This window comes from Dreissena polymorpha, chromosome 6 (assembly GCF_020536995.1).
Source record: "Dreissena polymorpha isolate Duluth1 chromosome 6, UMN_Dpol_1.0, whole genome shotgun sequence".
NCBI lineage: Eukaryota > Metazoa > Mollusca > Bivalvia > Myida > Dreissenidae > Dreissena > Dreissena polymorpha.
The window spans coordinates 36,260,703-36,281,456 of record NC_068360.1 but is presented as its reverse complement, the minus strand read 5'-3'; the positions used below and the strand labels follow the sequence as shown (position 1 = coordinate 36,281,456).

Here is a 20,754-nt window from a genome sequence, read left to right as displayed (position 1 = left end):
TGCATGTGGGTAAAGGGCTGTCCCAGTTGAGCCTTCCACATGTGGGTAAAGGGCTGTCCCAGTTGAGCCTTCCACATGTGGGTAAAGGGCTGTCCCAGTTGAGCCTTCAACATGTTGGTAAAGGGCTGTCCCAGTTGAGCCTTCCACATGTGGGTAAAGGGCTGTCCCAGTTGAGCCTTCAACATGTTGGTAAAGGGCTGTCCCAGTTGAGCCTTTAACATGTGGGTAAAGGGCTGTCCCAGTTGAGCCTTTAACATGTGGGTAAAGGGCTGTCCCAGTTGAGCCTTTAACATGTGGGTAAAGGGCTGTCCCAGTTGAGCCTTCAACATGTGGGTAAAGGGCTGTCCCAGTTGAGCCTTTAACATGTGGGTAAAGGGCTGTCCCAGTTGAGCCTTCAACATGTGGGTAAAGGGCTGTCCCAGTTGAGCCTTCAACATGTGGGTAAAGGGCTGTCCCAGTTGAGCCTTCAACATGTGGGTAAAGGGCTGTCCCAGTTGAGCCTTCAACATGTGGGTAAAGGGCTGTCCCAGTTGAGCCTTTAACATGTGGGTAAAGGGCTGTCCCAGTTGAGCCTTCAACATGTGGGTAAAGGGCTGTCCCAATTGAGCCTTCAACATGTGGGTAAAGGGCTGTCCCAGTTGAGCCTTCAACATGTGGGTAAAGGGCTGTCCCAGTTGAGCCTTCCAGAATAGCCTGGGCAGTCTGCACAGGCTAATCAGGGAGGACATTTTCCACCTAAATTAGATTTGAGCCAAGAAGAGGCTTTCTTCACACACAAAAAATACAATAAAAGCTGAAGGTGCCATCCCTGATTGGCTTGTGCGTACTGCACAGGCTGACCTGGGCAAATATTTAACTTAAAAGCATTAAACTGCATTTTCCCACAAGCGGATTCTTTAAAGCTTATCCTCATTATTGATGGCAGGGTACAAGGTATATAAACTCTTGAGACTTTTCCTCAGCCAATGATTCAATCAAACTGCAAACATTTCCTGCAGTATAATATAATTATTTTCTATACAATTATTTAACATTATGAATGTTGTTTATTTATACAACATATATTACTAATTTTGTTTTACTTCAGATCAGTTGATCATTTTGAGCTACTGGAAATTGTTAAATAAAGCTTGTTTATTTACAGCATCATATAAGCCACACAAACTGTGCCTGTATAAAATGTCACCACGAAGTGCCTAGATAGACCATAATAGCTACCTAGACAGGGACTGCTGTGATTTGGGGTTGGAAAATAACACCCCACTGTGCTAATATGTACCATAATGTGTCATTGCCACTACTTTATCAGCTACTCAGATAGTTAAATGACAAGTCCACTGACATCTATAGCCCAAGCTCATAGGCTCCCATTTCCAGTAAATGTCAAAATAAATGACCATTTAAACTGGTTTAGTTGAAACTTTCCCTTGACCACACTTTGAATATTTTATCAAAATACCATCAGTACAGAAAGCACCTGACCTTAGTGAAAAAGTTCCTATTTCAAGCAGCCAGTAAAAGTCAAGATGGGAAGATGTTTAGGCTATGGAGTGGTCAAACAGCTGGCCAGGTTCATTGTGTTGAGAATGGTATTTGTCACTCGGTATCTTGAAATGTGACCATTATAATTGCACCCTAACTTTAATGCCTTGAACATGTGCGTTTCTGGAGTGAGAAAATCAAATCTAATAAAATAATCTAAAACAGATGACCTAAAATAACTCCAAAATATCTCTCGTTCATAGTATGTTGCAAACAAATTCGTTATTCAAAATCAAGCAAAAGTACAAGACTTTTTATCAAGCTTTGCGTCAAAAATATTGTCATACAAATTCAAGTGAATAATTTATTTGTACTTATTTTCTGAGCCACTGGTTACAAGAGAACTTAAATGTTAGTGGTGAAGTCTGTGGATGGTAATTGACCTTAATATCAAGTACCAGCTCTATGGTTCTCACACGGGTCCTGAAATACTGGGTCACTATGTCGAAGTATTCATGAGTAATTCAATATAAAATCATAGTTTGTGCTGTCACTAATATACAGTGTGGATTTAGCAATATATGAATGATATTATTTTTGGCTAGTTCATGAAGAAATTATTGCTACGCTTAAAATTAACATTGTGTAAGTATCTTTCTTTTTTTTAATACATTTTTTAAGGTGATTTTGACACAATGAAGCTCTTTCTATAGGCATAATTGAGCACTAGCCCTCAGGTTATAAATGAGCCTTGATCTGAGAAAATGGGGCTTAATGCATGTAAACAGAATGTAGTCAGATATTAGCCTGTGCAGTCTGAAGAGGCTTATCAGCGAAGACTCTTTCCCCTTGTACATGTGTATGAAATTGTTTGTTTAAAGGAAGTCTTTTCTTCAAATACACTTATGCAAGAAGCAGAGATGTTGATTGACAGGTGTCTAGAAGGCTGCTGTATTCCAGCCAGTCAGACAACATGAAAATCTACATGGGCCAGACTGCCAACAATTACCAGTACATGTAACCCTAGCTGTACCAGGCCCCACATCATTACCAACTGTTCAGGGGAACACCCCTCCACTATAACCCCCCACTGATTCTAAGAAAGAATTTCAGTGTTACATTAATTTAAGAGAATGTCAACAATCTGGTGATGCCGTTCCAATAAAACATGGCTTAGGAAGTTGTCATTCATCACAAAGACTTGGAACTTACAGACAATAATGTCACGTTTTCTGTTAGACTTTGTCTCTTTCACATCACAATGAAAATGTTTCAAATATAATGTCAAAAAAGTACGTCTCATTAGTAGCCAAATGAGGAAAATGAGATCAAAAATATAATCAGATATCCATTAAATATCTGTGCCTTTCAAAATCAAAGTTTTGCAACAGCTCTCATGCTTCTTCATTGGCCAACATCTGGTTTAAGCAATACATAAAAGTGCAAGGAGCATATGACCACTCTGTTAATCCAATAAACTATCATACAATCCCCATAGCACTAATTAAACTGACATACCTGACCAATCAAAAGTGGCCATTACTTTCCTTAATGAGCCTGTAAAGCAATAGCTGATTGGTTTAATTGGTCATAAAGACCAATGGAAATAGGTATACCTAATTAACTGACCAATGAAATGTGCACAATTGGTTACAGATGAGCCATGAAGTGAGAAACACTCAAAATCCCTCTGAACATGATATCCCCATAAATCACCAGGATTTCTATTTGAAATGTAATAATTCGACAGCAAAACTTCAAAGAGACTTGCAACTAGCCCAGGGGAGATAAAGACACTAATATTTACATGATGGGAGGGAAAAGCCACTAAAAGCATGGAATTGATCTGCATTTGGATGAGGTACTGATTGACAAAGGCCAGCCGCTGTAATGCATACTTCAATCAATGAAATGTCAAAGAACTGGTAATGGATACCAAAATTTTCATCAGCTTTTTCTATTACTAAATACACAAGCTCTTTTGATCTCACTTAAGAATGTATTTACATTTACTTAGGGGTTATGTTTTTACATAATCCACTCATTATTACTTATTAACTAGCGATTTCTTACATAAATAAATTTCTTATATATTTTCAAATGGCATGTCTGCATTTTTTAGCCCTTTACCACTAAGAGTTAGATACATATTTGCACGCATTTTTAGTCCCTTCGAAAATTTAATTTAATTTAAGACCTTTCTATCTAGTTTCAACTTGTAAAGCCTTCAGTTCCAACCCTTAGATAATGATGAGCAGCAAACAGCATAAAACCTGAACAGACAGCGAGTTACTCGCAGGCTGTTCTGGTTTTATGCTGTTTGCACATAGCCATTTTCACTTTGCTTCTTAGTGGAAAAGGGATAATATTGAAAGACACTGCCTTGAGTAACAAAGCCTGAAATAACATTAATTACCATATCTTTCAACTGACTCCATGCATATTGCAGAGTTGTTACAGACAATTTACTCAAAGGACAATTGGACTGTTTTCCTGTATTAGTCATCCATGAAGCCAGAAAAAAGAACAGATTCTTGTTTTTAAATATGATAAAAATAATAATCATTAAAACAAGAGGGCCAAAATGGCCCTAGTTCACTCACCTTTTTTTACAAGGCCTTGTTCATTGCTTACCGGTAGTTGAAAATTCAGTACAGAGCATATTAGATTGGTTCTCTTCTGTTTACTTTTGCAGTGTGGGAAGAGGACAATTAAAACGAGCGAGGCATGTAATTGGGGAGATTACCCTGGGTTATGGTTAGGTTAAAGGTCGGGTTTGGCTTAAGGTATGGGTTAAGGCTAACCCTAACCCAAACCCGACCCCGAACCCTAACCCTTATCCTAACCCTATAACCCCCCCCCCATGCGCATTACAATACTATGCCTCGCTCGTTGTCCTTGTCCGCTTCCCTTGCAGTGTGAGCATATGATTAATTCTGATTGAGTACTGTCCATTTCCATGGGGTTTTTGCAATGAAAATATTTGCAAGTAATGCTAATTCTACATGTGTACAAGGTTTTTGTAAGATTTGGACCTAGAAATGTGGCCTCTAGAGTGTTAACAATGTTTCTCTATAGCCAAATAAGGAATACCGCCCCGCCCACTGGCGGACATGTTTTTCAACGGACCACTTTTGAACTCAACCAACATATCATCAAGACAAACATTTTTACAAAGTTACATGAAGATTGGGCATGAAATGTGACTTCTACAGTGTTTACAAGTTTGTTTGTTTTTTTGACCTAGTTTTTGACCCAGCATGACCCAGTTTTGAACTTGATCGAGGTTGGGACAAATCTTATGACCAAGTTTCATAAAGATCGGACAAGAAATGTGGCCTCTAGAGTGTTTACAAGGTTTCTCTAAAGCCAAATAAGGAAAACTGCCCTGCCCACTGGCGGCCATGTTTTTCAACGGACATGAACCACTTTTGAACTCAACCAACATATCATTAAGACAAACATTTTGACAAAGTTACATGAAGATTGGGTATGAAATGTGACTTCTACAGTGTTAACAAGGTTTTTCTTTTTATTGACCTAGTGACCTAGTTTTTGATCCAGCATGACCCAGTTTCAAAAAAGCGATAAAGGTATCATTGGGACAAATCTTCTGTCCAAGTTTCATGAAGATCGGACAAGAAATATGGCCTCTGGAGTGTTTACAAGGTTTCTTTATAGCCAAATAAGGAAAACTGCCCTGTCCACTGGCGGCAATGTTTTTCAATGGACCGGAACCACTTTTGAACCCAACCAACATATTATTAAGACAAACATTTTGACAAAGTTACATGAAGATTGGGTATGAAATGTGACTTTTACAGTGTTTACAAGGTTTTTCTTTTTTTTTGGACCTAGTGACCTAGATTTTGACCCAGCATGACCCAGTCTAGAACTCGATCGAGATATCATTGGGACAAATCTCCTGACCAAGTTTCATGAAGATCGGACAAGAAATGTGGCCTCTAGAGTGTTTACAAACCAATTGTGCACAACGGACGGACAGATGACGGACAAAGACCAATCACAAAAGCTCACCTGAGCAATCAGGTGAGCTAAAAACACAGATTCTAATGATGTTTTCAATAAGCTACAAGCTGGATATGATATTGGACAGGTAAACAAGCAGACAAAAGCAGTTGGTCATATTAAATTCCCATTTCAATCCCCAGGTAAGCATGGATTTAAATGTACAATTAAAATGGGGCCAGTGTGTTTAACTTATGAAGAGTGAACTTAACAAGGCATATTTAGTATAATCTCAGGTGCAATTGCTGAAATAAACAGAACCTGTTATAATATTATAATGTTGAAAAACAATCTAGTATATTCATAATTTGCTCCCACAAAAAACAATCAACCATAATTGCAAAAACATGTTAGTTTCTTCCAATAAAATAGTGTTCATGTACACTGCTGGACAATTAAACAGAATTTATTTTGCTACAGATGTGCAAAAGCCCATCCAACTCATATACAATGCAATAATCTCTGAACAAAAAGCATTACTGCACCCTTTGCATTGTGAACTCTCTACGGTGACCTCAGTACAATTACAGGTTCTCACAAGTATATCAATGTATATCAGCCGAAAAAAAAGCACTAAATGTACACACAACTATCATAATCTCACATGGCTCCAATTTCAAACTGTTAATACAAGTAGTTAAAAGAGGAAATAGGAAACATCCAATACTTATATGCCAAGTGTTTACTGTTTATAGCTGCCATTTCTTACAGTGGCTTCACTCCAGTAACCCTTAACCTGTCATCTATAGGGCTCATTAATCAACATCTTGCCGCAGCATTAAGATAAACAGCTCTGTTCATTATTTGACCCCCCCCCCAAAAAAAAAATCAATTGTGAAAAAAATGGATCATCAATGAGCACAAGAAACCTTGTGTGCCTTTATGGCAGACAGGGTAGCTCCTGACTAAACTGCGCAGATGCACAGGCTAGTCTGGAGCTGCGCTTACCACATATTGCATAAGACTCACTTTTTGAACAACTTTGGTCACTTTTTATTGGTATAAATTGTAATTGACTTTTATTTCTTTCAATAATGTAATCAATTCAATTATATATTTAAATATTGCATATCTGTATGTTTTTTCATTAAAATAATAACTAAGACAGCTAGACCACATTTCGAACACATATAATTTTCAATACAGTATTATTATTTTCCTTTCAAACAAGATTCTTATGTGTAAGCAACTTCCAAATTAATAAAACAGCTTTAGCACTTCAACTCATTAGTTTCTAATAGCTAGTAAAAATAAATGAACATTATAGATTCCGCCTAAACCAGACAAAAATTTAGTAAAGTTTAAACTTTTAACAACACATATCAATGCCTATATTCCAAGTTCACCAGGTATTGACTAAGGCATACAACCAATCAACACCATGATAACTTCCTTACCAATTCATAAGACACTAACGTGCAGTCAAGACATTGAAAATTAACTCATCAACTTAAGAAAGAAAAGACACACACCCCCTACTGCTGTCATTTTGTATGGTAATTTTCAACTGTCCTGCCAGAGTCAGCACCCATGGTGCTGTGAATGCTATAGTAATTACCTCCATAGCCTTCAATGCAGCTAGAAGAACCCCCATAGACTAGATGAGAGATGTCTTAATGAACCTTTGACCACCAGGTCATCCTTCAATGACAATATGCTGCCAGTCTTAACTGGATGGAGTCAATATGCACTGCAGACAGTTTCATCCTGGAAGTCATTTTTGTCAGGCAATGGATGCTTCCTCAGTGTCTAAGACAATTGCCAAGTTCATTATTACTGGTCATAGTCTATTATTATTAACATTCTCAAGTTTTTAACTAAACTCAGAAGATGAGATTTGAGTTCCACTCAGCTGAGTATTGTGATTGTAGGACAGTGCATGAACAATCTCAAATCCCAGATATAATAATAGGCACATATTCATCATCAAAATCAGGCTTGAGTAAGAATTTACATGAAAAAAATTCTGTGAACACCAAATTCAGCATGATGATCTAACTCCTCTCCTCTCAAAAAATGAGAAAAAACTTGAGTTAGAATATTGACTTAAGTATGTTCCTGATACTAGGCCCTGATGCAGTAACTGTGAACAACTCAAGTCAGAGTTCTAGATTAGAACTTTGCACTGTATAATCAGATTGCAGACACACTGTTAAACCAAACAATGAAATAAAATCTAATGGTAAACATTTTTACAAAAGGGTCTGAAATTCAAAGTAAAAATGGTGAAGTTTCTGTCTAAACTGATATGTAATTTAAGATAATGTTTTTCACTGAAATATCAACCAATAATCTCAGCTACTATGAGCATCAGCTCGTAATTATGTTCAGTTCTCACACTTAAGATAGATATCTGCCAAGCTTGGTTCCTGCAAAATCTCAATAACATCCAAAAAATCATCCCTGGGTAATACAAGGTCAACAAAAAAGCACCAAAAACGGAAGTGCTGTACTAAACTGAAACAATGCAGTGCCAGACAAGATGTTTCATAGTTCAATCATAATGTGCAGGCATGTCTTACAGCTAACCAGCTATCATAAATCTCCCATCACCATTCTAATTTTTAATATCTATTTCAAGCACCTTGACTAAACAATGAGTGCAGGTCCTATAAACACAATAAATCAGTGTCTGCCAGGGAATTTTCCAGGACACAGCTATTGGGGCATGTTTGGGCTACCAAGAGTATTAAACCATTGCCAATAAAAATGTTTAACAACCTGGGAAAAGGGTGGACTGACTTTTTTCTAAAAACTTTTCTTCCCTAGGCCCTGTATCCTGTATTCATAGACCAATTTAAGACTTAAGTCTAAAAATGAAAAATATTTTTCAAACTATTATTTTAATAGTATCATTTTACAATTCAATGACATGGCATTTAACATCTGTATGTATTAAAACCCTGAAAATATTTTTGTTGGGTACAAGTATATTTTTGTTCTTAAGTCTAAGAATGGGTTTGTGAATACAGACCTTCAAGACAGGACATCAAAAGTCAATTAATCGGACTAAAACAAGCAAGCATCGGTAGTGACCTAAGGTTTTTATAAGGGTTACCTCCAAAGAAATAAAACGGTACATAAACATGAAGATGATGCAAATCTGTTCCAAATGGTTGCTAAGAATTGCCTGAAATGGCTTAGTTTGCACAAAGACGTTGTTTTAATTCTTCCTCGAACATTTTCTGGAGAGCATACTAATAACGTATGACAAATGTGGGTGTGAAACTGTTGTAACGGTTAATATCAGCTTTATGATTTTCAATTGGTTTGCACTCAACTCTTGAAATAAATTTGTTCCTTTTAAGGCAAATAAATAACAACCATTCAAGTTGTTCATCGTCAAAGGCAACATTATGTAAATGTTATATTCAACAACACAGGAAAGTTTGCTAATTTAAGCACAATGATCAAATACTGATCATTTGATTCATTCCTGCTGTTCCTACCTATAATTTATATCCAAGTCAAAAACTAAAAACAGCCAAATTCTGACAAGTTTTGAATCGTAAGTAACTCAATACATTCACTTCTTTTCAACCTGTATAATAACAATACAATACAATCAGATTAAGTTAACATTAATTGAGCTTTAAGAAAGGTGCAATAAATAACTGAAAATAATTATTGTTACCAAGAAAACTAAGTATGAACTAAGTCAGTTGCTTTATATTATATAACTGATACTATCACATGATGCAGGTGTAACTTCACCAATAAAGATTGCAACCAGAGCATGCATACAGATAAGAAAATTACCATAATATTACGTCCATGATTTATAATAACAATTATGCATGTAATACCTATAAATTTCTATTAAACTCTAAAGTCAACCATAAAGAACATAGAATAGCTTTAGTTTGCGGGATGCTCAAGTACACTGTTCATCTGATATCCACCTATTATTGTTTATTGGATGCTTCTCATACAATATGATGCATACAATTCTGAAATTATCCTATCGCATGACAAAGCACTTGATGGCTTGTGGCAAAAACGGTGATAAATTTCAATAAACAGTGCTGCACTTAAAAGCAGGATTAATTATTTATGAAAAAGAAGGCTATGCCTGAATCTGAACCGCACACTGAAAACATTTATCATTCTAAAACATTCTTCACGATAACTGTTACCTCAAATATGATTTTTAAGTTTTGAAAAACACATTTTTCATCAAATGTTGCTTAATGTCATACAAAATGATTATTTTATTAATATACATAAACATTACTCTTCAATGTTCAATTGCAATACTTATATCAGTGGCAAACTGCAAATAAAATGGTTGGGTAACACATTATATAAAATTGCATGTTATTTGTGAAGATATGCAAATACCCGTCCATTTGCGATGTTATCCTTGTCAAACAAACCATACAAAAACATGCTCTATCATGATTAAGCGCTGTATAAATAACATGAACTCAGGAGATTCCTATTGTCAACTTCTAATAATTTTTTTCCTCACTCTGGGGAAACGGGCCTTAAGGCACGTACTTAAAGTGTAGTCCCAGATAAGTCTGTGCAGTGTGCACAGGCTTATAGGGGACAATTACTTTCCAAATAGACTGGATTTTGTTTTCAACAGTCTTCCTTTAAATAACATATTCCATAACAGCAAAACGTATTGACCCTTATTCACCGGCTAATCTGGGACAACACTTTAAGCACATAAATTAAGCAAGGTTTTCCCACACTACTGATCATCTGTATTTATCAGTCCCTCTCAAACATGTGCTAGTGACACAACACTAAACATTTAGGTCCTGATGTCACGAGGTCAAAGCAGACTTACCCTGCGCAGAACCAGTGTGCCGTCATCATCATCTTCCTTGTCCCGACTTCTGTTGTCCCGATTCCTCTCAGATTCCTGTTTGCTGATAGGACTGGGAATATGAGGAGGACTCTCTTCTGCAAGTTAAAGGGACATACAACTATCATTTGGAGGTTGCAGGGGCATACAGCTATCATTTGGAGGTTAAAGGGAAATACAAGGGGTGTTCAAGAAGTTTGTGGATTTTCGCTATAACTTTTATTTTGTAACACAAATGGACAAACAAATAGCATGTTAAGAATATTTCGTCCTTTCCAAATCTACTCTCCAAATATCATGGAAATACATAAAACAATAAATATATATCAGAGATTTAAACATGTGCACAATGCGCACACCGACGCACGTGTAACGTTTCTGTTCAACGTCAATGACGTTATGAAGTTAACAACTGTCAAATCTTTTCCACATAATCACCTCCAACGCGAATGCACTTTATGTGTCGGGAAATCCACTTGTCAAAAGTGTCTCTATACCAGTCAGCGTCAAAAAACGATACGATTCGATTTGCTGCAACTATAAGTTCCTGTTTACTTGCAAAGCGAATACCGCGCAACTGTGATTTAACTTCCAGGTAGACGCGGAAGTCCATAGGGGCCAAATCCGGGCTGTAAGGAGGATGACTTAGGCGCTGAAACCCAATCACATCTATCTCAAGTTCCGTTTACTGGGCCCTATGCGCAGGTGCATTGTCGTGGTGAAGTATGACGGCTGAGGCATCAATCGTAGGTCTCTTTTTCCTTAGTGCATTCATTAAATCCCGGCGAAGTACCTGCAGTAGGTAAATTAAAGAATTTTAAGTTTCATGTAACTTTTTTTAATTGTAATTAATTTATTTTCTATTTCGAATACGAATAATTTTCAGTAATAACAAAATTGTCAAAATAACAATACATAATTCAATAACGAAATTGTAATTACCTTGTGATAATATGTAGCATTTATCGTCTGACCAACGGGCACCTTGTGGATGAACAGCATTCCCCGTCTATCCATGAAGAAGATGAACGTATGTTTGCCACCAGACTTCATAACCCGGGCTTTCTTCGGCGGAGGACTTGCTGCTGTTTTCCACTCTGAGGATTGTGCTTTTGTCTCCAGATCATAATGCCATAACCACGTCTCATCAAGTGTGACGATATGGTCCAAAAAGCGCTCTCCTTCTTTACGGTATCTTCTCAAAAACTCTTCTGAGCACTTAACGCGTTTAACTCGTTCTTCATCAGAGAGAAGTTTTGGAACCCATCGAGCACTAACCTTGCGCATTTTGAAATCCTCGGTTAGTATTCTGTAAACCGTTAAAATGCCAATTCCAAGCTCTTCTGCGATATATCGCACCGTTAAACGCCTATCTGTTTTAATCAAGTCTCTTACTTTGTCCGTCATGGTTTGTTTAACTAGCGCCGGCCTACCACTTCGAGCATCATCTTCTACCGATTTGTGCCCCTTTCTAAATCTATCGTGCCATTTGAATACCAACGATCTTGAGCAGTTGAATCGTTTCGACTTTTTAACTACCTCAAACGTTTTGGTCGGTGTGTAGCCCAATGAGTGACAAAATTTAATCACCGTGCGTAGTTCAACGTTGTCAACTGAGGACATGATTTCATTACGTTAACTACTTCGCGGTGTTACAGCTGAGAATGATAAAAACAACTTTGAATATTCAACCTACGTGTGACGTATATATGTGACGTCAACGTCACGTGAAATTTGCCGTAAATTCTGTTTATCAAAGACATTTAAACCAAATTTAAATTCGCGTAACGCTCATACTTATAATAAAATACACGCGTGCGCGGCATGTCGTTACTGAGGTTTCTATGGCAACGCGTGTCAAATGCCTTTTATGGAATTCATGCATCTTTAGCTTATATATAAAGTCCGTGATAATTGGTTTGTATAATATGTAAATTTCATTGACTTTTACCAGCCAACTAATAAGTTATAGCGAAAATCCACGAACTTCTGTAACACCCCTCGTACAACTATCATTTGGAGGTTAAAGGGGCATACAGCTACAATTTGGATGAAAAAGAGACATACAGCTATCATTTGGAGGTTAAAGGGGCCTTTTCACAGATTTTGGCATGTTTTGAAGTTTGTCATTAAATGCTTTATACTGATAAATGTAAACATTGGATAGAAAAAGCTCCAGTAAAAAACCAAGAGTAAAAGAAAAAACGTAACCCTCAGCAGGGCTCGAACCACTGACCCCTGGAGTCCTGGAGTAAAAAGTCTACCACTTTGACCACTCGGCCATTCTTCCGAATACAATTTCAGATGTATTTTATACTTTATATAAGCAATCCTCATAGTTTCACAAAATATAACGACAACAACAGAACTCTCGGAATTATTAATTTTTTCGCGTTGCAACGCTTTATAATTTTCAGGGTTTTAAATCGTCAAAAGATGCATATAATGGCTATTTTAGAGCATGGCAAATGTTCAGTTTAACTGTTTCCTCACAAATATCATAACTAAAACGAAAATTTGCGAATCTGAAACAACTTTTTTCAATTTTGTCAATTTACCCAAACATGAAAAGGCCCCTTTAAAGGATCATACAGCTATCATTTGAAGGTTAAATGGGCATACAACTGGGGCATACAATTATCATTTGAAGGTCAAAGGGGCATATAGCTATCATTTGGAGGTTAAATGGGTATACAGTTATCATTTGGAGGTTACAGTGGCATACAGCTATCATTTGGATGTTAAAGAGACATACAGCTATCATTTGGAGGTTAAAGAGACATACAAGTATCATTTGAAGTTAAAGGGGCATACAGCTATCATTTGAAGGTTACATGGACATACAACTATCATTTGAAGTTAAAGAGACATACAATTATCATTTGAAGTTAAAGGGGTATACAATTATCATTTGAAGGTTGCATGGACATACAACTATCATTTGAAGTACAAGAGACAAACAACTATTGTTTTAAGTTAAAGGGGCATACAACTATCATTTGGAGGGTACATGGACATACAACTATCATTTGCAGTTAGCAGTTATAGAGACATACAACTATCATTTGAAGTTAAAGGGGCATACAACTATCATTTGCAGGGGAATGGGACATAGAGCTATAATTTGGAGGTTAAAGAGACATACAAATATCATTTGAAATTAAAGGGACATAAAACTATCATTTGGAGTTAGAGGCACAAAACTATCATTTGGAGTTAAAGAGACATACAACTATCATTTGCAGTTAAAGGGGCATACAGCTATTTACTGCTATTATTTAAAGTCAAAAAGATACACAAATATCATTTGAAGTTAAATGGACATACAACCATCATTTGGAACTAAATGGAAATACAACTATATTTGGAAATTACAGAAAATACAGCTATCAATTGAAGTTAAAAAGATTTACAGCAATCATTTTAAGATAAAGGGACACAAAACTATCATTGGAAGTTAAAGAGACATACAACTATCATTGACTTTGAAGTTAGTGGAATACAACTAAAATGTGCAGGGTTCAACACTAAGGCACGTCCGACAGACATTGTCTAGTAAGATCGGTGGTCGGGCTAGTAAAACTGCTGGTCGTACATAAAGAAATCTACACTGATTCATAGAACTATAACTAACTGCTGTAAAAACCTTTTTTCGTAATGTGTAAAATTACTCTTGTATCCGTTATTAACATCAGAACAAAACTAGCGTATATAAATAAACGCGGAGCATTCACATGATTCATCGCTATTTTTAGACGCGAAGGAGGGCATCCCGCAGATATTGCTTTTTTCCATTGGTTAAGTTGTCGAGAATATTAATGATATTCTGCAGTGTTGTAAAACTTTTCATGTTTGTTACCACTTCTATCGAAAATCAGTATCGTCAATGTAAACATTTTGGCGTAGCAGACGAGATAATGTAATGTAAAAAATGGCTTTGTTCAAGTTCAGATTTTCGTCTGACAAATCAGTTAATAAAGAAGAATCCGATGGTAAAACTGACAGGAAACGTAAATATTAAGAAAAACGAAAACGTCAATTTTATCCTAAATGGAAAATTGAGTTCCCATGGCTTGAACTTGACGAAGAAAAGCAAAAGCTGTTTACTCTATGCATCTAGTGCTGCAGCAATACGCCAAAAAGCGTATTGCAATATATTGTCAGTTCAAAAACCCGTATTGCAATATATCGCAATATATTGCTAACTTGTACCAGAAGTATAACTCGCCAATTACCTGAAAATCCCGTACATTCCAGTTTTAAAGCAAATTCTGGTAAATATTTGGTATAAAAGTGCTAAAGAATAACAAGAAACACAAACATTCGCCAATTTTCTTAAGTATCAAATACATTTTGGCATTGGTTACTATTTAAAGATGTGATGAAATAACGTCAAATCGGGGCGGGTTTGTTTCCACTGAACATGCGTAAATCGCATGACGTGATGTTCCCGTTTTTATACAACACAAATACACCCACACTTTCCATGCAACGTTCTACATGTCTGCATAACTTTTGCGCGCTTTTTATTGAGACAAAGGATAAAGCACTTTTTATTTGACGCTATAATTTTTTATTGTCACGTTAGCATTAAAATTTGGAAGCGTGTTTCCGAAATTCGGATTATAAATTTAATAATGCTCATTTCAGAATCGAACGAACCAGTTACAGTTGTCCGTAATTAATTCAACGATAATTTTTCAAAAGCATCAAACGAATGCTCCCATGTTACAACGCTACTCCGTATAATAGACTTTTTAGAATGCTATTTTTACGTAACAATTTATTTTTACTAAACACCGCTTTGTTTTGTTTACCTTTATATCATGGCTTTTCTAGACGAAAAGTGGATTAATTTTTGTAAAATTTACGTACCGGTATGATGAAAATCGTATCGCAATATAATATGCCGATTGCGTATTGCGATATATACCGATATATACGGAATATTACGCTAGTCAATTGTTCCAAGAGTTTGTATCACTCGAGTGGATTGTGTGATGACGTATCACACGAGAGGCAGAGCCTCGAGTGTGATGCGAAATAGCACAGGCCACAAGAGTGATACAAACTCTTGGAACAATTGACTAGCATAATATTCATTTTATTAAAATTATATACAACAACTAACGAAAACAGTTAACGTATTGTTTACTTTAACAAAACTGACAAAACAATGACTAAAATGGTACGCCATAGTTTTTTAGACGCGTATGAATACAGTTTATGTAAATTAACGTTCAAACATTCGAACCGGGAAAACACAGGTTTCCGACACGCTTACCTTAATGCCATCGTTAATCCAATGTGTATAACAATTAAGTTGACAACTTTAATCTGATGTTTGAAACAAAAACGTTGAAACAATATGCACTTCCACTTCTATTCTTCCAAGTCTTTATCGAAACTTAGTTTAAACCACACTATTTTATTGTATTCCTATGGAAATCAACATTTAAGCATAATAAACACACACTCCAAAATATGTTTTAAATTCGTTCGATATCTTTAACAAATAGTTTACTGTTAAAAAACACCACATCCGACAGGTCCTTAAATTGCAGAGAGTTTAGATAAAACTATTGTGTTTCATCACAGAAATGACGTCACACGATATACTACGTAAAATATGTTGTAATATAAAATATTTATGCGCGGAATGTGACGTCATTAAATGGGTCAAAGTAGTCCGGCTAGTATGGTAATACGGAATTGGAAACAGCGAGTAGCGTAATACGGGATTTCTTATTTCAACGATTGATACAACCTGTATTTTGTTAAATGCGTTAAACAGGTATATAATAAACCAGTATATTGTTGCAGCACTTTATGCATCAAAATAACGTTCTGGTTTTCCCTGATTATTTACTGATAAATCCAGATTAAACAGTTACATGACACAATTGTGTTCATTTGCTACGTCATTTATGGTCTAGTAAACATCAGATTCAGGCTAGTAAATTTTAAGAGAAGCCGGTCCAATGGTCTTGCTGTAAAAAAAGTTAATGTCGAACCATGATGTGAAATCAATAGGACATACGACTAAAATGTGAAATCAAAGAGACATACAACTAAAATGTGAAATCGAAGGGATATACAACTAAAAAGTGAAATCGAAGGGATATACAACTTAAATGCGAAATGAAAGAGACTTAACTAAAATCTGAAATCAAAGAGACATACATCTAAAATGTGAAATCAAAGGGACATACAACTAAAATGTGAAATTCAAGGTACATACCTTCATGTACAACCATGGAAGACAGTGTTTTCAGAGTATTCTCATTGTATCCCTCCGGTGGTCTGAAAAGGACAAAAACACATTGATCCAGCAACAACAAAATATTTGAATTATTTTTGGGGCGATTGCCTTCTGCAATTCACCCCAGAGGTAACATTATAAACGTAAACCAAAGAAATCAGTCCGTTTCTGCATCCAACCACTTCGCATCTCCAGATTCTGCATTCGCAAGCAAAATAGCTCCAATCTGATGATTAATGCGCCACAAAAAACACTGTGACAAAATACATAGGTATTGTCCGTTGCACATAATGACCTATCAGAAGATGTCAAAGCTATAGGAAATTCTTTGATTTTTTTTAATTATACTTTTGCGAAGATTACTGTGTTCGTCCGGCTAGCTCAGTCGGTACAGCAAGATACTGTTAAGCACGGGGTCGTGGGTTTGAGTACCATGAAGGTTATACTTTTTTTCCCTATTATTGAATGGATTTACTTAATTCTTCGACGTTACACCCCTTTGGAAAAAAATCCTTTCTGTTTACTTTTTTTACCTTGACCCCTGGTTGACATTGACCTTTAGTATCCGATTGTTCAAAAACTAACATTTGCCGTATCTTACTTGATACTCAATGGATTATATAACATTATACTTTGACACACGGAGGCCCGTGTACTTAGACAATAATGATCCACAAACCTTACTGTACTAATTAAAAATGCTTGTCTTTATCAGATCTATGTCAAGTTTGGAACTGGGTAAGTGTATTATATCTTCGCAGTTTAGCTATCAATTGGCAAATACGACAAACACTTGTTTCAAAAAGCATTTACATTTAACCCCAATAGCTAAATCATATAATGTTGACAGCCTGTCTCCATGGTCAGCCTTCCTTACTTCCATCTGTTTTCTTCAAAAAAGGTGATTGGTTGGCATCAAGGTGTAAAGTGTTTTAACGACCGAAAAATTTGAGCAAAATCGCCCCACCAGTACTTTGAGTACTTTGATTAAAACAGTAATGAATTACTACCGTTGTAAGTTTTCATCATAATTATCGAAATATTTTAAGAACCACCTCAGGGAAGGAAAAGACCTTCTCCCCTAAAAAGGCTTTGTAACAAGCCCCATGTTTGGTACCAACTTTGAAAGTTACCAAATCTTAAACCAATATGCGCTGCATCTCAAACATGCATACTTGGAAAATTATTCCAGAGATCTAGCCAGTCAACCCATAGCTCCTCCCCTTGGTGGAGTCTACCAGGCTTTAAATGAATTTATTATGCAATCAGAAAGCAGTATTTGCCAAGTAATGAAAAGCATACTTGTATTTCCCATGTGCTACCATTAGAAGTGTCATCATAATGGAAGCAGTTTTCAAAGCTAGCAGGTTTATTTGGTTTGATTCTAAGTATATATGTGTTCCATATAGGCCGTGAGCCAAACACACTTTTGTCCCCCCCCCCCCCTGGGGTGAATTTTGTAGGCCCTATTTTTTTAATCCTCTATAACCCCTGAGTCTCATGACACATTTTTTGCAATTGTCTAGCGGGGCGTCAATATTAATTATTATTTATTTGCTATTAACAATTATGGTGACAATTGATGATCTCTCAGTTTTTACAGCCCATATAACAAATGAACATACTAATTAAGTAATATAAGAAATTCCTTAGTTATTGCGCTAATCCACAATAAAACAAGAGCTGTCACTATAGGATGACTTATGCCCTCTATAAACACTTGATAGAAGTTATGAGCTTTTTTTAAAACCTAAACGCAGATTTCGAAATCTAAACGCGGACCTTTAGTTCAAGGTCAAGGTCACAGGGGTCAAAATTTGTGTGCGTATGGAAAGGCCTTGTCCATATACACATGCATGCCAAATATAAAATTGCTATCTGAAGGGACATAGAAGTTATGTGCATTTTTCGAAACCTAAACGCAAAGTGTGACGGACGGACGGACGGACATTCCGATCACTATATGCCTTCCTTCGGGGGCATAAAAAAACTCAAAGTAGAAGTAGTAGTAGTAGAAGTAGTAGTAGTAGTAGTAGTAGTAGTAGTAGTAGTAGTAGTAGTAGTAGCAGTAGCAGTAGCAGCAGCAGTAGCAGCATTACAATACCAATACATAAGAATGATCAAATGGGAAAAGGTAACCTAGCACTGGCAGTAAATATGGGGCTCATTTACAGGTCAGATTAGGAATCGCTGCTGTAAAATGAGATTTTGAATGAACTAAAGGGAGGCAAATCTGTAATAAAAAGAACATGCATAAACCGTAGTTGTTTCCCTTGTTTGAACCATGCTAAATCCTTATAATGCCTATTTCCAGTAACTGTGACCTTCACCTGTGACCTTGACCTTTGACCTAGTGACCTCAAAATCAATAGGGGTCATCTGCGAGTCATGATCAATGTACCTATGAAGTTTCATGATCCTTCAAGCGTTCTTGAGTTATCATCTGGAAACCACCTGGTGGACGGACCGACCGACCGACCTACCGACCGACATGAGCAAAGCAATATACTCCCTCTTCTTCGAAGGGGGGCATAAATATAGTAACTATTCTTTTGTTTGGATTGTAATTGTTGGTTAAGATATACTATGTAAATGCAGTGTATACACATTGAAGATTTTTACTTAAGAATGGCTAAAAAATGGATAATATTTCTAGGTGGCCAAAAAAAAGGCAAAAGCATATAGGGAAAAACATATAGGGAAAAGCAGATTTGAACCAAGCAAGAGCAGCCCTGGCCTTGATATATACATGGATATGTAACAAGGCTAATTAAACCAAAAACATTAACCTGTTGTCCAGGTTTTTTTTCCGAAAACAACAACACGCGAAGCATTAAATGGACATAATAATATCAAATGCTATCATTTTACAACATTATGTTTTCCTATTTTCAACAAGAGGTGATTTCCACCTTTGTTTATACTGCAGACATTGTCAATACATGCATGATGTGGGATGGAAAAAAAACCCTGCTAATTGACCAGAAGCTACTCACAAAGGTCTGGCCGGTTCAGACGCTGGAAGTGTTCCATCACGGTCTCCTGCCCCCACCTCCTCCTCATCCTCGTCCTCCTCATCCTCATCAGAGCTGATGTCCTCGGCCAGCACCACGGTACGGGCAGGAGGCCTGATCTCTGCTCCGAGCTGGTTCAGGTGGGCAGCCAACACATCCAGGTCCTGTGAACAACATGGGGCATTTGAAACTCTCTCTGGAGACACAAGGCTTAACCCTTTACCACATACATTTGTATTTTCATGCATTTGTAGTCACTTAGAAAGATACATTTAATTAAAGGCCCTTCTTACAAGATCCAAGTTTTAAAGGTTTCCGTTTCAACTTTTAGATACTGATGAGCAGCAAACAGCATAAAACCTGAACAGACTGCGAGTTACTCACAGGCTGTTCTGGTTTTATGCTGTTTGCCCATAGCCATTTTCACTTAGCTTCTAAGTGGGAAAGTGTTAATCCATGCTTGTAAAGTGTCGTATCAGTGAAGCACAGACTTAACAGGGACAACACTTTCCGGCGTCTGCAGTGGTCGTTTATATGAGACATAAGAGACAATCTTCAAACAAAAGATTCCATACAAGCTGATAGTGATGTCTCTAAAAGGCCTGAGCAGACTGCACACTCTTATTTAGGACAACATTTTACACACAGGCATTTAGTCAAAATTTTTCCGATCTAGACTAATTTGTTTGCTGATTGGGATTGTTCATCATATTCAATAATACTGTGAAACCATTTATTTTTGTCACCACACAAATTTCGTCATTTTTTTAGTCAGCACTTAAATTTGACAATTTCTGATTTTTAATTATAAAAAAAATACGTCAGTAAATATCCGATTTGTTTGTAATACATATCCCCGGTTGCGACAAATTGTGGTGGGAAAAGGGGGAGCAAAATGATTCCGAGTTACTCAGGGGCTGTTCTGGTTTAATCTGTTTGCATATAGCCATTTATATTTTGCTTCTGAGTGGGGAAGTGTTAAATATACCTCTGGTTTGGTAGGGGTGGGTTGTGTTGGTGGCCGGTATGGAGAGTTCCTCACTTCATGTGGAGACCCTTGGTGTTGGGACGGGGCTATGTGACGCACTTCTGAAACACGACTGATTGATGTTATATTGATGGGCGATGGATATAATATTCATTTCAAAATT

At 36.7% G+C, this 20,754-nt stretch overlaps 1 protein-coding gene across 8 annotated transcripts in view; it reads right to left on the bottom strand.

Moving 5' to 3' along the window:
• LOC127835022 (mitogen-activated protein kinase kinase kinase kinase 4-like) overlaps nt 1–20,754 on the bottom strand; it is a 107,282-nt gene that overhangs the window by 54,923 nt on the left and 31,605 nt on the right. For all 8 annotated transcript variants that reach the window (XM_052361197.1, XM_052361196.1, XM_052361199.1 and 5 more), the window contains 4 exons: nt 20,592–20,692; nt 19,586–19,767; nt 16,569–16,630; nt 10,310–10,425 (listed from right to left, as the gene is read on the bottom strand). In XM_052361197.1, the coding sequence (XP_052217157.1) occupies nt 10,310–10,425; nt 16,569–16,630; nt 19,586–19,767; nt 20,592–20,692 (461 nt within the window). The remainder of the gene's footprint in view (nt 1–10,309; nt 10,426–16,568; nt 16,631–19,585; nt 19,768–20,591; nt 20,693–20,754) is intronic.